The following is a 23,407-nucleotide window of genomic DNA, read 5'->3' on the forward strand; positions in this document are numbered from 1 at the left end:
AGGCTATGAACAAAAAAAAGAACTTTATTTACCTATGTTTTAGCCCCCCCCAAAATGACCTCCTAGTGCTTGCCACAGGGGTCTACTTACTGACCAACTTGCTGTCCACTGCCTGTTGTCAAGCGTAATCCATCTAGCAGCAAAGCCTTTGAGATGTATTATTGGAAGCAGGGGTGAGACTTTGTCTCTAACCTGGAAGCAGAGTTGGGACTTTGACTCTAAGCCGGAAGCAGGGGTGGGGCTTTGTCTCTAGGCAAGAAGCAGGGGAGAGGCTTTGTCTCTAGGTAAGAAGCAGGGGTGGGACTTTGTCTCTAGCCTGGAAGCAGGGGTGGGACTTTAACTCTAAGTTGGAAGCAGAGGCCGGGCTTTGTCTCTAGGCAAGAAGCAGTGGAGAGGCTTTGTCTCTAGGCAAGAAGGAGGTGCGGGGCTTTGTCTCTTGGCAAGAAGCAGGTGTGAGGCTTTGTCTCTAGGTAAGAAGCAGGGGTGGGGCTTTATCTCTAGGCGAGAAGCAGGGGTGGGGCTTTATCTCTAGGCGAGAAGCAGGGGTGGGGCTTTATCTCTAGGCGAGAAGCAGGGGTGGGGCTTTATCTCTAGGCAAGAAGCAGGGGTGGGACTTTTCTCTAGGCAAGAAGTGAGGGTGGGGCTTTCTCTATGGGTAAGAATCGGGGGTGGGACTTTGTCTCTAGGCAAGAAGTGGGGGTGAGGCTTTGTCTCTAGGTAAGAAGTGGGGGAGAGGCTTTGTCTCTTGGCAAGAAGCAGGGGTGGGGCTTTGTCTCTAGGCAAGAAACAGGGGTGGGGCTTTGTCTCTAAGCAATAAGTGGGGTGGGGCTTTGTCTTTAAGCAAGAAGCGGTGGTGGGGCTTTTTCGCTAAGCAATAAGTGGGGGTGGGGCTTTGTCTCTAGGCAGGAAGCAGTGGTGGGGCTTTGTCTCTAAGCCATAAGAGGAGTTGGGGCTTTGCCTCTAGGCAGGAAGCAGGGGTGGGACTTTGTTTTGAGACACGAAGCAGGGGTGGAACTTTGTGTTATCTGATTCTAGTCTCGGGTCTGCAAATGTTGTCGTTCTGGTAAAAGCAAGTCAGCAATTGGAGACTCACTGATGCAATGAATGCTGAAAGTTAAGGGAAAGTACGGTTCAGCACCTATAGTGCTGGCATAAAGCTAAAAAGAGGAACCGGCCTCTCAAAAAAAACAACAACTGGATTTAAGATTCCAATTCCTGGACATATTAGACATGAACATGCACCAAAAGCAGTTGTAATCTTTGGGGAGGATGAAGCCAGATAAAACCTGCTTTTCTTAAAGGTTTAGCATTGATAGGACAGGTTAGCTCTATTTTTAGTTTTTCCTTACAAATACACCAATAATATTCTCTACCACATGACCAACATTTTTATTAACTTGAAGGTGGTGGTGAGCAGGTGTGACCACCGATAAATTTTTTGTCCTTGATCTCCATCAGTTCCAGCGGTCAGACCAGACCCCCAGTGATCACACTTCTATCACATATCTTTTGGATTGATGGTAAATATTATTCACGGTGTACAAAAACTGTACAAAATTTGTCCTGCATCAGCCCAGCCTTACCTAAAAATTTCAGTAAATCACCCTGTTTCAACTCTACTTTACCCAAAAAAAGTACAGAATTTCTTTACGTAAATCTGGTCTTATAAAAAAAAATTGAAAAATTGCCCTGTGAGATCCTGGCTTTACACAAAAATTGAATGAATTTGCTCTGTGAAATCTTGGCTTTGTCCAAAATTTGTACAAAATTGCCCTTTGAATTTTTGACATTACACAAAAATTGCACCTAATCCCTGTATAAACACCACCTTGCCCCAAAATTCCACAAACTCATGCTATATGAACCCGGCCTTACCCAAAAGATGTCCTGTGATAAACTCACTTTTACCTAAATAAATTGTATGTGATCACCACGCTAGAGTAGTTTTGGCCAAATAATTGTACAAAATTGCAATATATGAACCCAGTTTTGCCTAAAGATTGCACCAAAAATGCCTTGTTTTAATCCAGCTTTAACCAAAAATTGCACGTAAAGCTCTTTCGGCTTTATCCAAAAACTGCACTTAACTCCCTAGTATGAACAGAACGTAATCCAAAAATGTAACAAAGTCACCCTTTATAATCTTAATACAAAATTTCACAAATCATCCTGATTTAGCCCGTCCTTACCCAACATAATCCCGGCCTTACCCAAAATTTTTACCAAATTTCCCTATTTTAACCCAGCTTTACCCAACATAAACGCGGCCTTACCCAAAATTTTCACCAAATTTCCCAATTTTAACCCAGCCTTACCCAACATAAGCCCTGCCTTACCCAAAATATTCACCAAATTTCCCTATTTTAACCCAGCCTTACCCAAAAATGTCACAGACTTGCCCTTTGTGAACCCAGATTTACCCAAAAAGCCTGTTTAATTGTTGTACATGATCACAGCGCTGCCCAAAAAATGAACTGGGCCTTTCTCCAAAAATTAGATGAGTTGCCCTCTCCAAACTGACCCAAGCCCGTCCTGTCAATTTCACAGAATCGCCCTGTGTGGACCCAGCCTCACCCAGGTCACGGACACGTTTGTTTTTGTACCTTCCCCAGTTTTGTTAAAGTGTCAGGCGGGTTCGGTTTCCTGCATGTCACGATGTGAACGATGAGGTTATGATGGTGGCGGTGTTGTAATGCCCCGGCGTTACCTCACGTCGCACCTAGAAAGCTGTCTGCCTCCATGTGTCTCCGTGCCGCATTAGCTGCTTCCCTCCTCGGTTTCTTACCTCCTTACCGGGTTTCCTCTTGGCCCAGAGGAACAACCACTCAGCTCATTAATACGGCTCAGCCACCCCTGCCAAATATGCAGAAGCATATCACTGTGTGTCTGCTCTCCCCCGTCTATCCCTCACCTCCACCTAACTAATATTCTCTGAGAAATCGGGAAAAACATAGATGAGTCTGATACTGGGGAACATCCGAGACCTTGCAGGTAACATCACCATCTACAGACTGCGAGGGAAGGGCTGCTGTGGTCAGTCTAAGGCCACGGTCACACGGTCAGTATTTTACCTCAGTATTTGTAAGACAAAGCCAGGAGTGGGTGATAAATGCAGAAGTGGTGACGGGTTTCTATTATATTTTTCCTCTGATTGTTCCACTCCTGGTTTTGGCTTACAAATACTGATGTAAAATACGAACCAAATACTGACATCTATCTATCTATCTATTATCTATCTATCATCTATCTATTATCTATCTATTATCTATCTATTATCTATCTATCTATCTATCATCTATCTATCATCTATCTATTATCTATCTATTATCTATCTATTATCTATCTATCTATTATCTATCTATTATCTATCTATTATCTATCTATTATCTATCTATTATCTATCTATCTATTATCTATCTATTATCTATCTATTATCTATCTATTATCTATCTATCTATTATCTATCTATATCTATCTATTTATCTATTATCTATCTATATCTATCCATTATCTATCTATTATCTATCTATATCTATCTATCTATATCTATCTATCTATCTATTATCTATCTATTATCTATCTATATCTATCTATTATCTATCTATTATCTATCTATATCTATCTATCTATCTATTATCTATCTATCTATTATCTATCTATATCTATCTATTATCTATCTATCTATTATCTATATCTATCGATCTATCTATCCATTATCTATCTATCTATCTATTATCTATCTATTATCTATCTATATCTATCCAACTATCTATCTATATCTATCTATTATCTATCTATTATCTATATCTATTATCTATCTATATCTATCCAACTATCTATCTATCTATCTATCATCTATCTATTATCTATCTATTATCTATCTATCTATTATCTATCATCTATCTATTATCTATCTATTATCTATCTATCTATCTATTATCTATCATCTATCTATCTAGCTATCTATGATCTATCTATTATCTATCTATTATCCTTCTATTATCTATCTATCTATTATCTAATTATTATCTATCTATTTTCTATCTATTATCTATGTATTATATATTTATTATCAATCTTTCTATTATCTATCTATTATCTATCTATTTATTATCTATCTATTATCTAATTATCTATCTATTATCTCTCTATATATCTATTATCTATCTATTATTTATCATCTATTATCTATCGATGGTATCTATTTATCTGTCTATCATCTATTTATCTATCTATTATCTATCTATTATCTATCATCTATTATCTATCTATCTATTATCTATCTATCTATTATCTATCTATCTATTATCTATCTACTATCTATCTATTATCTATATATATATCTATCTATTATCTATATATATATCTATCTATTATCTATCTATCTATCTTCTATTTATCTGTCTATCATCTATTTATCTATCTATTATCTATCTATTATCTATCTATTATCTATCATCTATTATCTATCTATCTATTATCTATCATCTATTATCTATCTATCTATTATCTATCTACTATCTATCTATTATCTATATATATCTATTATCTATCTATCATCTATCTATTATCTATATATATATATATATCTATTATCTATCTATCTTCTATTATCTATCTATCATCTATTATCTACTATCTATCTATTATCTATCTAGAATATTTAGAATAGTGCTAATTCCTGCTGCCGTTGAATAACTTGCGATCAGCTACATATTTGCCAGTCGTCTGTTTACAGTGACCCACGTCCTCAGAACGCGCAGTAATAGATGGTTCAGCACTCTTGAGCTGTCTTTGTTCTCAGCAGCACAGGACGATGTGCTGCCGAGAATGATAAATTTGAAGCAATGAGTGTGAATGGCTTCGCTCATCTCTAAAAAAAAAAAAAAAATACTGTCCGTCAGTTTCATTCTAGCGCTCGGACGTTCTTTTAATTCCTGTTGTCTCGGATGGAATGTTCTGTTACTAATTCTGTATAATAAATGTCTGCGCCCCCCGCCGCCCGCCCGTTCCCCTTAAGGACCTTTTATTCTGTAAAGAGCTATTAGCGTCAGGGCGATATGTGTAGCCCATTCATCATGGAGTCTCAATGTTAATGTTATTAAAGTCTAATTAGATCTCTCGGGGAAAGGAGCGGCTTTGAAATCCCAGTTCTCGTTAAACGTCCGCGCTCTCGTACAGCGGGATCCCGCCGGCTTCCTGTGTAACCCTGCACCGTAGCCCGCCGCCGCCGTCGTGTTATCTTCTGCTTTCTGCTCCCATCGCACTGCTATTCCATTGCTCCCGCGTCGCCGTCTTTACGCTTTGCCGCCATCTTTGCTTTTATAATCGTCTGTTATTGCAGCGCTCGCATTCCTGACAAGTGAAATAAACACTCTCGTTACATTCAAAGGATGTAATCACGGCGCGTCCGTAATTTGTTAATGTTTGTTTATTTTATTTTTTTATTACGCTCCCTTAAGATTTCCATCTCCCGTTACCCCCTAAAGTTTATACTATAATAAACACCCAATTTTGGCTTTCGGTGGGCCGGGGGTGGAGGTGGATGGCTGACGCTGACCCCTGTTTTGGCTGCGGATATTTGAGGGCTCCTATTAGGCTGATTTTTAAAGGCCGTTCGAGACGGAATGTTTTTAGTTTGTCGGCAAAAACAGAAGCGACTTGTGCTTTTGCTTTTTTTCTGCAAAAAAATAAATAAATAAAAATTGCTATTGCTACATTTATCGTCCATTTGCTTCCTTTTTTCCGCAACGACTTGCGACAATCTTTTTTTTTTTTTTTTAAGTTTTTTTTTCTAGAATTTAATTTTTTTTTATTTAAACAAGGGATAAATTATAAAAGTCTGAGCCCCACGGGTCTGTATGATCCCTAGAATGGGGATAGTGAACCCCCCAGAGCGTAGATTAACAGAGAAACCATCAGCACTGAGTGACCGTCCAAACCAAGCACAGCAGCGGCCGGGTAGTTCAGTGCACTTTCCCACCATCTATCTAGTACTTGGGAAGGTACACTGAAGTTCTCGGACATGTCAATGGTGCTCTTAGCGCCTGTGCTTATTTTGGACTGTTATTTTGCGCTGATGCCCTCACTTAAAAGAGCTATTTTGATATTCTATTAAATGGCTATTTTCAGGTAGTGCTCGTAAATACAAGCAACTTTGCAATTTACTGCTTGTTAAAATTTTCAGCCGTTCTTGAGATATCAACACTTTTTTTTTTCTTTTGTTTACTGTTCGTTGCCTAGGAGACCGACCACCGCCGCTTTACGGCAGAACAAGCGCAGAGCTTACTAGTCCTTTTCTAACAAACTTTTAAGAACGCTTTTTGAAGGCGAAGCATGCTGTTACCTTCTAATTTTGGCCAATTTCTGCTCAGCGCTTACAAGCTAGACAGCAGCGGTGGTCGGTTTCTTAGGAAACCAGGAGTAAACAAAAGAAAAGCGTTAATATCTCAAGAACGGTTGCAAATTTTAATATGCAGTAAATTGCAAAAATGCTTGTTTTTACAAGTACTAGCCAACAATATCCATACGTGAAAATGGGAATAATCCCTTTATCTGCTGCATTATATTCTAACAATGCAGCTCTTAAAGCGGTGTTCTGTTTGGAATAAGTGATCATCTATCCACAGGACAGGTGACAACTTCTAGATTCAGTCAAACCATTGGGACTTCCATTGACAGGGGGCTCTTTTACCCCCAATAGGATCTAGCGACTGCGTATGCTGAACCAACGCTTCATTCATTCTCTATTCGTATGGAATGAATGGAGGAGGGGTCCATTCTACTGGGGTATAAAAGTGGTGGGCCCCAGTAGTTGGATCCTCACCGATCTGGAAGTTATCATCCTGTGAATAGGTGAATCTGCTGCATATTACCCTACTAATCTTTTTGGAAAAATTATTTTTAAAAATGTATAAAAAATTAAAACCCAAAATATATGTATAAAAAAAAAATAATAAAAATATCTGCACACAGTGGAAAAAAAAAAAAAAAAGACGCTGTGTAGCGTTTGCAGCGCTGCAGATTTGACTTCCACTTTCAGTGCTGCTGACGATCACTGTTTTTTTTTTTTTTTCCCTTTTGGTTTGGATTTTACCTGTGTGGATTTGTTGTGAAATGTCCAGTGTGAACATACTCTAAAGAGCCGATTAATAAAATTGACGTTGCAGATGTAGCAGAGTTGAGATGGTTAATGTCACGGTGCCGCTGGCTTTGTCACTATGTGCAGAAATTAAATCTGACAAACTCGGCTCTGCTACATCCGATGGACTCTCCTGCTTACATAGAACTTCGGGGGAGAAGAGTGATTCCCGCAAAGTGATGCTGATGGCTCATTTCACACGTAATTACTTTTTATTTGTCTCTGCTTCCTGTGCTAACTGACCGCTCATTTTCCCATCACTTTCAGGCTGATGTTTCACCAACCGAAGGAAGTGGGGTTAATCGCTATTGCATCTCGGCAGACCCAAGGCAAAGGTCAGGGGGCGACACAATCCCACCAAAGTTACTGGTTAAACATGGAGCCGGCTGGGCTTTATATTTTCTTTCCTGCATCTTTAATTTCATTGTATTTTTTATTTTTCCGACTCCAAGTAGTTCCAGTTATGTCCTTGTGTTACCTGATTTTACCCTTTAACTCTTTTTATTACATTTACACCGAACAGGAAAGTAATTCCTGCTGCACACTCCTCCGCACTGCTGTACGTACACCGAGTGCTATACCGCCACAGCAGCGCACAGTGTGCGTATACCGCTATATGGCGGAGTGTTACATCCGTGGTATATAGTGGGAGAGTCCTGTGTGCAGAAGTGTCACCACAGCCTGACGATTCCCCAAACTGCACAAGGATTGTGGAAAATTAATTATTCGTGTTTAAAGGGAACTTGTCATCATGTTATAGAGCAGGGGGAGCAGATCTATCTATCTATCTATCATCTATCCATTATCTATCTATCTATCTATCTATCTATCTATCTATCTATCTATCTATCTATCTATCTATCATCTATCTATCATCTATCTATCTATTATCTATCTATTATCTATCTATCTATCTATCTATCTATCATCTATCCATTATCTATCCATTATCTATCTATTATATATCTATTATCTATCTATCTATCTATCTATCATCTATCCATTATCTATCCATTATCTATCTATTATATATCTATTATCTATCTATCATCTATCTATTATCTATCTATTATCTATCTATCTATCTATCTATCTATCATCTATCCATTATCTATCCATTATCTATCTATTATCTATCTATTATCTATCTATCATCTATCTATCATCTATTATCTATTATCTATCTATCATCTATCTATCATCTATCTATCTATTATCTATCTATTATCTATCTATCTATCATCTATCCATTATCTATCCATTATCTATCTATTATCTATCTATCATCTATCTATCTATTATCTATCTATTATCTATCTATCATCTATCCATTATCTATCATCTGTCTATTATCTATCTATCATCTATCCATTATCTATCTATCATCTATCTATCTATTATCTATCTATCTATCTATCTATCTATCTATCTATTATTTATCTGTTATCCAATCTATTATCTATCTATTATCTGTTATCTATCATCTATCTATTATCTATCTATCATCTATCTATTATCTATCTCTCTCTATCAACTATCTATTATCTATCTGTTTTCTATCATCTATTATCTATCATATATCTATTATCTATCTATTATCTATCTATTATCTCTCATCTATCTATCTATTATCTGTCTATTATCTATCTATTATCTATCTATTATCTATCATCTATTTATCATCTATTATCTTATCGATCGTCTATCTATTATCTATAATCTATCTGTTATCTAGCTATTATCTATCTGTTATCTATCATCTATTATCTATCTATTATCTATCTATCTATTATCTATAATCTATCATCTATTATCTATCTATCTATTATCTATCATATATCTATCTATCTATTATCTATCATCTATTGATCTATCTATCATCACACTTACTCTTCCCTCCTCACCTCCCTCCATTGCCGTTCATGAGACGTATGACCGATCCCCGTGACGTGCAGGGCTATCTATGGGGCCGCAGGTCAGAGCCTGTAGCACCTAATGAGTTCTGATCACGCTTTCCCAGTGTTGTCTGTTCTCGTGTATAGTGACCGTGTCTACCTCTGTCCCCAATAGGGAAGGTCTCTGCACGCTCACCTCTCATGGAGGAAGGGTTTCACCTGAAACCATCACGTAGATTCAGATTGATGTAACTTCCAGGGATTTCGTGGATCAGAACTCCAATCTCACATCCTCAGGATAGGTCCTGGTTTTATACATGGAAATGTGCTCCAAGCAGTTGGCACTCACCTTACAAATCATCACTACGCTTAAAGCAGACATGTCATGTCAAACTCATACATAGAGGGCAAAAATTGAAAACTTGGACAAAGTTGTGGGCCAAGTTCTAATTGGACTCCGCCACCCCTCCAAAAAAGTAAATATTATCCAACTCCACTGGCAAAGTATTGTGACCCCCGATTGTAATCCCCATACAGCCCTCCACACAGTATAATGAGCCCTACATAGTCCTCCATTCAGAATAATGGCCCCACACAGTCCTCCATTCAGAATAATGGCCCCCCACATAGTCCTCAATTCAGAATAATTGCCCCACACAGTCTTCCATTCGGAATAGTGGCCCCACACAGTCCTCCATTTAGAATAATGGCCCCACACAGTCCTCCTTTCAGAATAATGGCCCCACACAGTCCTCCATTCGAAATAATGGCCCCACACAGTGCTCCATTCGGAATAATGGCCCCACACAGTCCTCCATTCTGAATAATGGCCCAACACAGTCCTCCATTCGGAATAATGGCCCCACACAGTCCTCCATTCGGAATAATGGCCCCACACAGTCCTCCATTCGGAATAATGGCCCCACACAGTCCTCCATTCGGAATAATGGCCCCACACAGTCCTCCATTCAGAATAATGGCCCCACACAGTCCTCCATTTGGAATAATGGCCCCACACAGTGCTCCATTCGGAATAATAGCCCCACACAGTCCTCCATTCGGAATAATGGCCCCACACAGTCCTTTATTCGGAGTAGTGGCCCCACACAGTCCTCCATTCAGAATAATGTCCCCACGTAGTCCTCCATTCAAAATAATGACCCCACATAGTCCTCCATGTGGCATCGCTGGCCAAATATAATCACCCTGATGGCCAGATTTGGAACACTGCCAGAGTTTGACATGTATGCCTTAAATTGACACTTGTCATGACAGCTTGCATCCAACTGAAAAGGACATGAGGGTGGAGCATCATGAGGAGAGCCATCAGTGTCACTCCATAACATGAGTATTCTAATAAAGCTCCGCCCTCCTGTCCTTTTCAGTAGGATACAGTCTGTCATGTCATTCGCCCATTAAAGTAATTTATTAAGTAATTTCAATAGAACTGTAAGTGTTAATATTGGGATGACTTGTAATTAGTTTTAATGTTTGTCTGCAGGTCGGGGTGGAAACGTTTGGCTCAGCCCTAAAGGATGTGCCATGATGACTTTGCTAGTCTCCATTCCTCTGTCGTCCCCGCTGGGGCAGAGGATCGCCTTTGTACAGCACTTGATGTCCTTGGCTGTTGTGGAGGCGGTGAGGACGCTGCCCGGATATGAGGTACTGTTACCCGATGTGCCGTTGCTCTGTGTCACTCCATTTACAGGAGTAAATGTATGTAGATCAGCTTCTGCTCCACTCTTTCTCTATTGGCTTTGGAGAGAGCAGAGTACAGCGCTTTCTTGGCTGTCTTCGGTGGTCCCATAGACAATGATTGGAGAGGAAAGACACACACAGCTCCTCCCCAGAATGTCTGTCTTCCTCTAGCTCCTCCCTAGAATGTCTGCGTGTTCCTCTAGCTCTTCCCTAGAATGTCTGTGTCTTCCTCTAGCTCCTTCCTAGAATGTCTGTCTTCCTCTAGCTCCTCTCTAGAATGTCTGTGTATTCCTCTAGCTCCTCCCTAGAATGTCTGTGTGTTCCTCTAGCTCCTCCCTAGAATGTGTATGTCTTCCTCTAGCTCCTCCCTAGAATGTCTGTCTTCCTCTAGCTCCTCCCTAGAATGTCTGTGTCTTCCTCTAGCTCCTCCCTAGAATGTCTGTCTTCCTCTAGCTCCTCCCTAGAATGTCTGTCTTCCTCTAGCTCCTCCCTAGAATGTCTGTATCTTCCTCTAGCTCCTCCCTAGAATGTCTGTCTTTCTCTAGCCCCTCCCTAGAATGTCTGTGTCTTCCTCTAGCTCCTCCCTAGAATGTCTGTGTCTTCCTCTAGCTCCTCCCTTGAATGTCTGTCTTCCTCTAGCTCCTCCCTAGAAAGTCTGTGTCTTCCTCTAGCTCCTCCCTATAATGTCTGTGTCTTCCTCTAGCCCCTCTCTAGAATGTCTGTGTTCCACTAGCTCCTCCCTAGAATGTCTGTGTGTTCCTCTAGCTCCTCCCTAGAATGTGTATGTCTTCCTCTAGCTCCTCCCTAGAATGTCTGTCTTCCTCTAGACCCTCCCTAGAATGTCTGTGTCTTCCTCTAGCTCCTCCCTAGAATGTCTGTCTTCCTCTAGCTCCTCCCTAGAATGTCTGTCTTCCTCTAGCCCCTCCCTAGAATGTCTGTATCTTCCTCTAGCTCCTCCCTAGAATGTCTGTCTTCCTCTAGCCCCTCCCTAGAATGTCTGTCTTCCTCTAGCTCCTCCCTAGAATATCTGTGTGTTCTTCTAACTCCTCCTCTCTCCTCCATAGAACTTTAAAAGCACCAACTGTCATCTCTTTTCTCAGTAATGCTAAAGCCTGTACTTGCTGAATACTGATTTTACCTGTAAATTGAGAGTGAATGATCTATCCAGGAGGAGGAAAAAAAGCAGATTTTTTTATTATGGCGTAATTACAGAGACTCTGAAATACCTGGCGATGGTTACCCGCGATTATTGAAGGAGTCATCACCTCGTTGCCCATTCTTCTGCTTCGGTTCCCGCATACTAATAATTCTGAACCTTCGCTTTTTTGGGGGTATTTTTTTTTACGCCAGCATATGTTTCCCATATTCCCTAAAACCAATGACTTCCGCACATTTACACTATGTCTTTTTATATACTTCACGTCTCTCCTTCCAGCCGCCGTCCTTCGCTGGATCAGATCTTCATGCCTTGCGTCCATTTATCAGTCGAGGGCTTAAGGCAGACAGAAAGTTGAAGTGCCGGGCCAGTCATGGCTGATTTCTCCAGCATCACTCCCTTCTCAAGCCATTTACCTTTTTACTCGGCGGTTCTGTAATCCGGCGCGTCAGCCGCTGCCTCCCGCTGTTGTTCCCAAACCTCAAACATTTTTCCCTTTAAATCTTTCTAAGCCTTATGGGGCACATATCAGCGTCTCGCCCCCGTGGGGATCTCTCTATGAAACGTTAGCAGCCCAGCCGCTAAATGTAAGCAGATGGACGAGCTTTGAAGAATGCCACAGCCGTACAGACTCGCGGAAAGAGGAGAGAAAGCGCCGTTGTGTTTCACCGTCCCAATATAAGCGAGGGGAGAAGTAAGCCGGGACTTTACAACCGGCGCTGGGCCCCGGTGATTGAAGTATTGGCCGGGAAGTTACAGATCATTGTTCTGTACAGGCTGGAATAGAAAAGCTAGACATAAAGAAAAAGCTCATGAATTCTGCAGTCGGCTTCACTTTTTACATAGTCTTTATATGACAAACCCAGCTCTGCTACATCTGTATTTAAAGAGCCCTCCTGACGTGTCTTTTTTAATTATTATTTATGTTCCCCATAAAATAATTATTCAGAAACATCTTCTCATGTAGCTGTGTGCCGTGCTGTCCCCCTGTTATTACTCCTGGAAATGTATGAAATAATTTGATAATTGGACTTTATCATTTCATTCAAAGGGGCTGTGCCACCCAGGCAGATACTATCAGCTCTGATTGGACAATTTGAGACTTTGTAGTGACACCTCCTCACCCCCCAACTAATAAATTCAGCTCTGATTGGACAGTGTGAAAGAGTGAGGTTACACCCCCTAAACTGATGACACCTAGTCTGATACGGTCAGCTGTGATTGGACAGTGTGAAAGAGTGCAGTGACACACCCACAACTGATGACACCCAGTCTGATACTGTCAGCTCCGATTGGACAGTTTGAGGCTTTGTAGTGAGAACCTCTCACCCCCAACTATTACATTCAGCTCTGATTGGACAGTGTGAACGAGTGCAGTGACACACCCCCAACTGGTAACAGCTACTCTGATACTGTCAGCTCTGATTGGACAGTGTCAAAGAGTGCACTTACACTCCCTAAACTGGTGTCACCCAATCAGATAGTATCAGCTCTGATTGCACAATTTGAGGCTTTGTAGGGACATCCCCCTCACCCCCCAACTATTAAATTCAGCTCTGATTGGACAGTGTGGAAGAGTGCATTTACACCCCCTAAACTGATGACACCCAGTCAGATAGTATCAACTCTGATTGGACAATTTGAGCCTTTGTAGGGACACCCCCCCCCCCCATCTGGTGACACCCAATGTGATACTGTTAGCACTGATTAGACAGTGTGAAAGAATGCATTGACACACCCACAACTGGTAACACCCAGTCTGATATGGTCAGCTGTGATTGGACAGTGTGAACGAGTGCAGTGACAAGCCCCCAACTGGTAACACCTACTCTGATACTGTCAGCTCTGACTGGACAGTGTGAAAGAGTGCACTTACACTCCCTAAACTGGTGACACCCAATCAGATAGTATCAGCTCTGATTGGACAATTTGAGGCTTTGTAGGGACATCCCCCTCACCTCCCAACCATGAAATTCAGCTCTGATTGGACCGTGTGAAAGAGTGCAGTGACACCCCCACCCTACTGGTAACACCCACTCTGATACTGTCAGCTCTGATTGGACTATGTGAAAGAGTGCAGTGACATAACCCCAACTGGTGACACTCAGCCAGATACTATCCGCTCTGATTGGTCAATTTGAGCCTTTGTAGGGACACCCCCCATCTGATGACCCCCAATGTGATACTGTTAGCACTGATTGGACAGTGTGAAAGAATGCATTGACACACCCACAACTGGTAACACCCAGTCTGATAAGGTCAGCTGTGATTGGACAGTGTGAACGAGTGCAGTGACAAATCCCCAACTGGTAACACCTACTCTGATACTGTCAGCTCTGATTGGACAGTGTGAAAGAGTGCACTTACACTCCCTAAACTGGTGACACCCAATCAGATAGTATCAGCTCTGATTGGACAATTTGAGGCTTTGTAGGGACATTCCCCTCACCCCTCAACCATTAAATTCAGCTCTGATTGGACTATGTGAAAGAGTGCAGTGGCATAACCCCAACTGGTGACACTCGGCCAGATACTATGCGCTCTGATTGGACAATTTGAGGCTTTGTAATGACACCCCCCACCCCCACTCGGCCCTTGGAGATCCTACAGACCAAATCCTACTCGCACCAACATCACTTGTTACGGTAGAGTTGAGAAGACCCCCTACATAGTAGACTGACGGCCAATCCCACCGATATTAGTGTGTTTTATTTACTGTGCACGCATCTAAAGGAGTAATGTCTTAATATACAGCTAAAATATAGAAAAGGCAATAGCGAGAAAAAACATTATAAAACCAGTGTTCTTTCGCTACATGCCCTTGGCTTGGTGCCTACATATTTTTCTAATACTGTGGCACTGGCCGCTGGCGGACTGGTCACTCAGTGATCAACTTCCTACAGTCTTACAATAGAACTGTTAACAACGCGTTTCGAGGCCTGACTAGCTTAATCAACCTGAGAAAAACTCTTGACCTGTATCGAAACTTGTCACTGTTATTTCCATACTAAATTGTAATGCGTTGTAGGACGTTCATCTTGGGACTCAATATATTATTTTTTTTAGGGTTTGACATGGGCCCACTAGACCTCAAGGGTTACGGTAGTTATTTCTAGTAGATCTGGTACTGAAACCATGACGAGACGCTACGACTGGTTTCAGCAAGGTCAGTGCTAGACTCTTCTCAAGTTCTCGTGCCCGACACAGATCCTGAAGTTATGGATGAAAACCAGATCTGATCTGATGGCCCAATCACTCAGGTCAACCACTTTGTCCGTCTATAGCAATACCTACGAAACTCCAGAGGAAATGGGTATTCCTCAAAATCTACTTGCCTGGAAGGTCTTGTGGCTGCCATTTAATCTTCTCAGGGCTGAGGTCTGGGTTTTGGCTTGACCACTACGCCCCATGAGTAACATGGTGGTCACAACGCGTTTCACAATTTATTGGCCTCAAACGAGTGGAGGGATAGAACTAAACGAGTAAAGCGCAACATAGACAGATGTCCTTGTTCAGTTGGATCGGTGGCGTACATGGATCTTCATTAACTTGCCATATGGAAACTTTGGTAGCGGGATAGAACGGTTGTGTGATCGTAGGGTTTTACTGGGATGCTCCGGGGTGGGGAGGGGCACGTTTCCTGTTATCTGAGCTTAAATTTTCTTTTATTGCCTCTTTACAGGATATCGAATTAAAAGTGAAGTGGCCGAATGATATATATTACAGCAATCTGATGAAGCTCGGCGGAGTCCTGGTCAACTCGACACTCATGGGAAAAACGTTTCATATATTGATCGGTATGAAAGGCCTACTATCGGATCTTAAGCTGCTTCATGTACAAGCCCTACATGGGGTCTATAAATATTAAATTATTGGTATTAAAAAAAAATGAAAACATTAAACATTGAATTTGTCCCTATGACAAACCTGAAGTGCTAACGCATATGTCAGGAAGTGGGAATGTAGATCAGTAACTTTACTGAAATTTGGGCTGTGGTTTCCGGAACTATCAGAATAAAATAATCTCCTACTTTAAAGTAGATTTGTGATAAGATTTTCCGATACAAACTGCACATATTATTAAATAACTCTCTTAGGCCTGATGAGGCTGGTGCACTTACTATGATGAGCTCTATTAAAATGGCAGTATAATCCTTTTTTTTTTTTTTTTTAAGTTTTCCCAACTAATATTTGAGTGACCATAAAATGGACTCATAAAATGCTCTTTTAATATCAGATTTATACAGCCATTCTTACTTGAATTTTTCAAAGTAAGTGCACCAGCCTCATCAGGTCTAAGGTTTTTGTTTGTTTGTTTCAAAATGTTTGCGGTTTGTGAAATCTGTTGACATATCTGTGTTAAGAACACCTCAAGGATATTGGATAAACATACAATGTGACCATAAAGGGTCCCTATTTCGGGAGTCCTGTCAATTAGTGCAGGGTGGAAATTGCCTACAAAGAGCGAACGCTTACTGGAGAACCTAGTTTGTCCATGCATGACACAAACAGTCATTGATTTCTAGAAACAACATGTAGTAGTTTATTTCTCCTGTAGTGGCACTGCAGGGAAGTCAAACACTTAATATCAGGATCCTTCATACACCACTCAGTGATCAGGTAAGTTTTTAAAGGGGTTATTCACTACTCTAAAACCTTTTCTTAAATACTAGGATCCTGCAAATAAAATGGAAAAGAATAAAACACACATACTATCCTCCCAGACTTGCGCTGTTCCAGCAATGTTGGTGCGATCTCTCCCAGTGGTCAGATGATATTCTTAAGACTTCTGCAGCCAATCAGCTGAGCTGCAGCCTTTACGGTTCCATCACACAGAAGTGTGAAGGCTTCATCCAATCAGCGATGGCTGATTAGCTGCAGCAGTCATATCGATGACACTTGACTACCGGGGAGAGATCGCTCCAACTTTGCTGGAACAGCGCTGTTCTGGAAGTGGAGTTTTTTTTTCTTTTGTTTTTTTTTTTTTTCTAACCTGGGCTACCTTAGGATTTAAGAAGAAGTAGTTCAGTAGTGGACAACTTCTTCAAGGGGCCGCTGAAAATAGACAGCCCCTTTAAGTGCTATATTTAAAATATATCAGATATTAGCCCCCAGAGTTTGCAATACGATTTGCCGTTTGATGTTAGGTCGTAATGCTCAAATATATTTTTTTACTTTTCCTATTAGGTTGTGGGTTTAACGTCACGAACAGTAACCCGACGATCTGCATCAATGATCTCATCCAAGAGCACAACAAGAGATTCCGAACAAATATTGATCCGCTGAGGGCGGATACATTGATCGCTCGCTCGGTGACTGCTTTGGAGAGGCTCATTCGTATATTCCAGGAGGAAGGACCCGGTGCTATTTTGCCTGTCTATTATAAATATTGGGTGCACAGGTGAGTATGACAAACATTGTGTAGGTCCCCATTGTCTCGTGTAGGGTAAAAGTTCACCGGCTGAAGACTTGCGTGAAGAAATATCTAGATAACTTATCACACTCGGCCTGTTCTTTGGTCTGGGATTAGGCACTGCTGATTCTGAATTATACGTGTGTCACTCATATTTCTGGCATCCATCTTCAAGATAAGGGCATTGTCCATAATGGATGGGTAAACAAGGTCCTCTCCTTGGCCACTTCACTGGCCCCAGACCATGGGAAAAGCTATGGGGTCCTGACGTGAAGAGCAATGGCCGATATAAAAAAAATGATGTTTTTGGTTTGGTAATAATGGTGCTTATTATAGAGATTGAGGACTAATTGAACTACGTTTTTGGGGGCCATAACCATAAACATTGCTCTTTTTGCGACGGGTCCATGATGTCTGATTTTGTTGATCCCCGATGGTCTTCCAGTGTCATAGCTGGGATGAACGGGATTAGAAAAACATGGCTGCTTTCTTCCAAAAATAGTGTCACAGATATTGAGGCTGGAATGGAAGTTCATCTCTATTCATTTCGATGGAGCTGAGCTGTAATACCAGATGTAACCTGTGGAGAGGTGTGGCACTGTTTCTGGGGAAAAAAAAAAGTTGATCAAATTGCTCCTAGAGGTATGGCGGGACTTAGGGCGTCATATGCAAATTGATGGTTCCTAGAGAGGCACCAATAATTTTGCAGGACCCAGGTCCTAGGGGTCAACCCTGAGCCCTACAACCGTCTCCTATGTTATCCTTCACTCCTTTTTTGATTAGCCGGCCTAGTGGATCGTCTCTGCAAATGATGATGTCGCACCAGGCTGGCTAATCGAAAAGGAGCCGCAGAGAATGGAAAGTAGGAGGTGTCCAGCAGCCAGGGAATACTGACCTGACCGCTAACCCCGAGTCCCGTGAATCAATTGCTCATCTCCAATGGATCCTAAAAAGAGATTTTTCTTCTATGTACGTTTATTGGGGTTTGCCAGACCTTTGGGATACCTACCATTTCCTAAAATTAAAGGAGCCCTGTGACCCATCCAAGCCCTCTGCCCCATTCCCCCAAATTTTGCTTGGCATTTCTTAAAGGGACTCTGTCACCTGAATTTGGCGGGACTGGTTTTGGGTCATATGGGCGGAGTTTTCGGGTGTTTGATTCACCCTTTCCTTACCCGCTGGCTGCATGCTGGCTGCAATATTGGATTGAAGTTCATTCTCTGTCCTCCGTAGTACACGCCTGTGCAAAGCAATCTTGCCTTGCGCAGGTGTGTACTATGGAGGACAGAGAATGAACTTCAATCCAATATTGCAGCCAGCATGCAGCCAGCGGGTAAGGAAAGGGTGAATCAAACACCCGAAAACTCCGCCCATATGACCCAAAACCAGTCCCGCCAAATTCAGGTGACAGGTTCCCTTTAAAACAGATGATTGACCCAAAGTCTAAAGTAGGGAGAGTCCTTACTAATTATTCTTAGCGGTCGCTGGTCATTTCCAAACAGATGTGACCACTGTTCCTTTTCCATAAATGTTGTCAAAGGTTCCAAATTCTCACAAAACAAATACATTACAAAACAATACATTATTGCAACTCACAAACAAAAAACCCTTAATGTGCTGCAATTCACATCACCACCACATGGCCACATAGACACACAGAGCATAAACATCTCCCAACAAAGTATTGCAAAATCATGTTTCAAATCAACTGACAATAATAGACAATCCAAGAATGCTAAGAGTTAACTCTTCACCCCCTATCTTTTTGTATGTTTTTTTTTTTAGTGGTCAACAGATTCGACTTGGTGGTGAGGACGGCCCTTTAGCTTGGATCGTTGGCATAGATGACTCTGGGTTCCTTCAAATTCTCCAAGAAGGGAAAGACATTGTCACCGTCCATCCTGACGGCAACTCCTTTGACATGATCAGAAACTTGATTATACCGAAGTCCTCCTAGCCCACACACAGGAGCGCTGTGCGTTTCTCCTAAACGTAGACATTCCCAAGATTGGTGACCGGCGGCGGCCACTGTCTGAAATAGATATATTTTTTAATAGCACGTCAATGGTTGTAGGTGATTTCTCTGATGTTTGGATGTATTAACCCTTTCTTAGTTTTCCTTTATTGTGCATTTCTATATGATCCATGGAAATGCTGTATATTAGCGGGGTGTACTCTCTTAAGGCCTTGTCTACATAAATTTGGGAGTATTGGGGGCTTTGGATGCTGTCAAATAAAATTTTATTTACCATGCAAATTAAGGAAAATGATTCTAGTGGTTTGATGAAGGTTTATTGGTGGGTTCACATACTTATTTCACTCCTTATATTGAGGCATGGATTATCCTCTCTAGCTCTCTCGGGTCACATATGGATCATACCTGTCAAATTTGGTTAAAACTGGGCAGATTTGGCTTCGGCTCTAGATACAAAAAAAAAGCAAAAAACGTCTCATTGAAGGAATTTGGATTATAGCAGTTTTCCGATCTTATGCAAATAAGGCATATGGATTTTTTTTTTTTGCTTAAATGCATGAATTTGTTGATAAAAATATTTTTTCCAATTTGGTTTCAATAAAATTTTTTGCAGTGTTTGCCTTTTTTATCGGCTTTTTGTTTCCCTACACATTCCTGCTGCAGAACGAGCTCAGTCTGACTGGAGTTTGGAACTCCATTTATCTTGCCCATTTCTGAACTTTTTACATCTAATTGAGGACAACATCAACTTGGAGCCGAACCTTTATTTGGACATAAAAACTACTGAAAGGAGCTCAGAAAGTCTTTTTTGACTCTTTTTTTTTTTGAGTCACAGACTCCTCATCAAGAACGAACTCACTGACAGATTCTAAGGTAGCTCATTTTGCGACCAGTAATGTGCAGCGAAACAAAGAGCCTGTAAAAGCCAAACGAGGCAACGTTTTTAATAGAGGTCGACTGCAAAAATGATTTTTATCCCAAAATACAGCCAATTAGTTAAAAAAAAATTATATGTAGAGCATGCGTATCTCTTGCCGTACATGCGCCAGGAACTCAGACCTATGAAGCCACTTTCTATCATAAATTATACTAATTTTTTTCCAGCCCCCTTCTGTGAAGCCCAATGTACGTTATAGTGGTAGTAAAGTTTTAAAAAACTCTGACTTTTTTTTTTTCAGCGCAGTTAAAGACTTAAAGGGTTTTTTTCCTTGAATAAAAGTTGATTTTAATCAATAGATCTAGGAATAATAATAACTTTCACAATTGGATGTGTTTTTTAAAAAAATGTTCCTGTGCTGAGATAATCTTATAAATGTGTCCCTGCTGTGTACTGTGTAATGGCCGTGTCTTACCGTGCAGGAACATGGTCTGATCATACCACATCTCCTGGGTAGGGGGGAAGCAAAAGAAAGTATACAGACAGGACAGCCGGGGATCGCAATTGTTTCTTTCTTTGAGGTAAAATATTTTTATAACCAGACAGGGAAATGTTTTACATCACAAAAAAAAAGAATCGGCTGCGATCTCATTCTGTGATGTCTGTTTCTTCTCTTTTTCTCCCCGCCCCTCCCCCCCCCCCCCAGCCCAGGAGCTGTAGTATGATCAGACCATGTTCCTGTAGGGTCAGACACGGCCATTACACAGCAGGGAGACATTTATAAGATTATCTCAGCACAGGAACATTTTGTTTAAATACATCCAATTGTGGAAATTATTATTATTCCAAGATCTATTGATTAAAATCAACGTTAAAATTAAATTTGTTTGTGGGAAAATCCCCTTAATAGCGACATATTAAAGTTTATTGAAAAGACTGTGCAACTGTTTACTCTAAAAGGACGTGAGCAAAAAAGTGGTCAATTCATCAAATGTTTTGGAAAACCACTCATTCCCCAGCTGCAGTTTGTTTTATAAAACAAAGTTTTCTTTACTCCCCCTCCCCAGGTCCAGCACTAAGTTACTGGCACTGCACTGTGTGTCTGTTATTATCTGCAGTCATGTGACACTGCTCGTTAGAGAGTTGATATTGACTTTTAAGATGGCTACTTCCTATAGTTGGCACTACAGTTCTTGTCCTCTTCCTCTCTGAGGAGACAATTTGCAAGCTGATCATGCGCTTTTTTTTTTACAGAATGTACCACACTGTTGATTTGGCCCCTCTTAACATTTCTGCCATCTATTTGATGGATTTCTTTTTTTTTTCAGCCTAATGATGGTCTGTTTCACTTCTATTGACCGCATGTTGAGGGTTTCAAAATGCAAATGCCACACCTGGAATCAGCTCCGGACCTTTTATCTGCTTAATTGTCGATGGATTAATGAAGGAAAAGCCTATGCAGCCCATTAAAGAGCTCTTGAGAAGATTGTCCAATTACTGATGGTCCTTTTAAAAAGAGGCAGCTACATATTAACCCCTTCCCGACCTTTGACGCCACGTAGGCGTCATGAAAGTCGGTGCCAATCCGACCCATGACGCCTATGCGGCGTCATAGAAAGATCGCGTCCCTGCAGATCGGGTGAAAGGGTTAACTCCCATTTCACCCGATCTGCAGGGACAGGGGGAGTGGTAGTTTAGCCCAGGGGGGGTGGCTTCACCCCCTCGTGGCTACGATCGCTCTGATTGGCTGTTGAAAGTGAAACTGCCAATCAGAGCGATTTGTAATATTTCACCCATTATAACGGGTGAAATATTACAATCCAGCCATGGCCGATGCTGCAATATCATCGGCCATGGCTGGAAATACTAGTGTGCCCCCACCCCACCCCTCCGATCGCCCCCCCACCCCCCCGATCTGGCCGGTACACTGCTCCGGCTCCCCTCCGTCCAGTGCTCCGCTCCCCCCCGTGCTCGTGTCCGCTCCCCCCGTGCTCCAATCACCCCCCCGTGCTCCAATCACCCCCCCTGCACTCCGATCCACCCCCCCCCCCGTGCTCCGTTCCACCCCCCGTGCTCCATTCCAGCCCCCCCGTGCTCCGTTCCACGCCCCCCGCGCTCCGTTCCACCCCTCCCGCGCTCCGATTCCCCCCCCGTGGTCCCCCCCCACCCTATCATACTTACCGATCCAGCCGTGGTCCCGTCCGTCTTCTCCCGGGCGCCGCCATCTTCCAAAATGGCGGGCGCATGCGCAGTGCGCCCGCCGAATCTGCCGGCCGGCAGATTCGTTCCAAAGTGCATTTTGATCACTGAGATATAATCTATCTCAGTGATCAAAATAAAAAAAATAATAAATGACCCCCCCCCCTCTGTCACCCCCATAGGTAGGGACAATAAAAAAATAAAGAAATTTTTTTTTTTCCACTAATGTTAGAATAGGGTTAGGGTTAGGGGTAGGGTTAGGGTTAGGGGTAGGGTTAGGGGTAGGGTTAGGGGTAGGGCTAGGGTTAGGGTTAGGGGTAGGGTTAGGGCTAGGGTTAGGGTTAGGAATGTGCACACGTATTCTGGTCCTCTGCGGATTTTTCCGCTGCGGATTTGATAAATCCGCAGTGCTAAACCGCTGCGGATTTATGGCGGATTTACCGCGTTTTTTTCTGCGCATTTCACTGCGGTTTTACAATTGCGATTTTCTATTGGAGCAGTTGTAAAACCGCTGCGGAATCCGCACAAAGAAGTGACATGCTGCGGAATGTAAACCGCTGCGTTTCCGTGCAGTTTTTCCGCAGCGTGTGTACAGCGATTTTTGTTTCCCATAGGTTTACATTGAACTGTACACTCATGGGAAACTGCTGCGGATCCGCAGCGTTTTCCGCAGCGTGTGCACATACCTTTAGAATTAGGCTATGTGCACACGGTGCGGATTTGGCTGCGGATTCGCAGCAGTGTTCCATCAGGTTTACAGTACCATGTAAACATATGAAAAACCAAATCCGCTGTGCCCATGGTGCGGAAAATACCGCGCGGGAACGCTGCGTTGTATTTTCCGCAGCATGTCAATTCTTTGTGCGGATTCCGCGGCGTTTTACACCTGTTCCTCAATAGGAATCCGCAGGTGAAATCCGCACAAAAAACACTGGAAATCCGCGGAAAATCCGCAGGTAAAACACAGTGCCTTTTACCCGCAGATTTTTCAAAAATGGTGCGGAAATATCTCACACGAATCCGCAACGTGGGCACATAGCCTTAGGGTTAGGG

The 23,407-nt window shown here is 42.0% G+C and overlaps 1 protein-coding gene across 3 annotated transcripts in view; it reads left to right on the forward strand.

The window, feature by feature from the left end:
- Positions 1–19,570, forward strand: part of HLCS (holocarboxylase synthetase) — a 168,701-nt gene extending 149,131 nt beyond the window's left edge. For all 3 annotated transcript variants that reach the window (XM_069760760.1, XM_069760761.1, XM_069760762.1), the window contains 5 exons: positions 7,409–7,476; positions 10,538–10,698; positions 15,573–15,687; positions 17,078–17,291; positions 19,089–19,570. In XM_069760760.1, the coding sequence (XP_069616861.1) occupies positions 7,409–7,476; positions 10,538–10,698; positions 15,573–15,687; positions 17,078–17,291; positions 19,089–19,260 (730 nt within the window). In that variant the 3' untranslated portion in view covers positions 19,261–19,570. The remainder of the gene's footprint in view (positions 1–7,408; positions 7,477–10,537; positions 10,699–15,572; positions 15,688–17,077; positions 17,292–19,088) is intronic.
- Positions 19,571–23,407: the final 3,837 nt, after the last annotated feature.

This window comes from Ranitomeya imitator, chromosome 3 (assembly GCF_032444005.1).
Source record: "Ranitomeya imitator isolate aRanImi1 chromosome 3, aRanImi1.pri, whole genome shotgun sequence".
Lineage (NCBI taxonomy): Eukaryota > Metazoa > Chordata > Amphibia > Anura > Dendrobatidae > Ranitomeya > Ranitomeya imitator.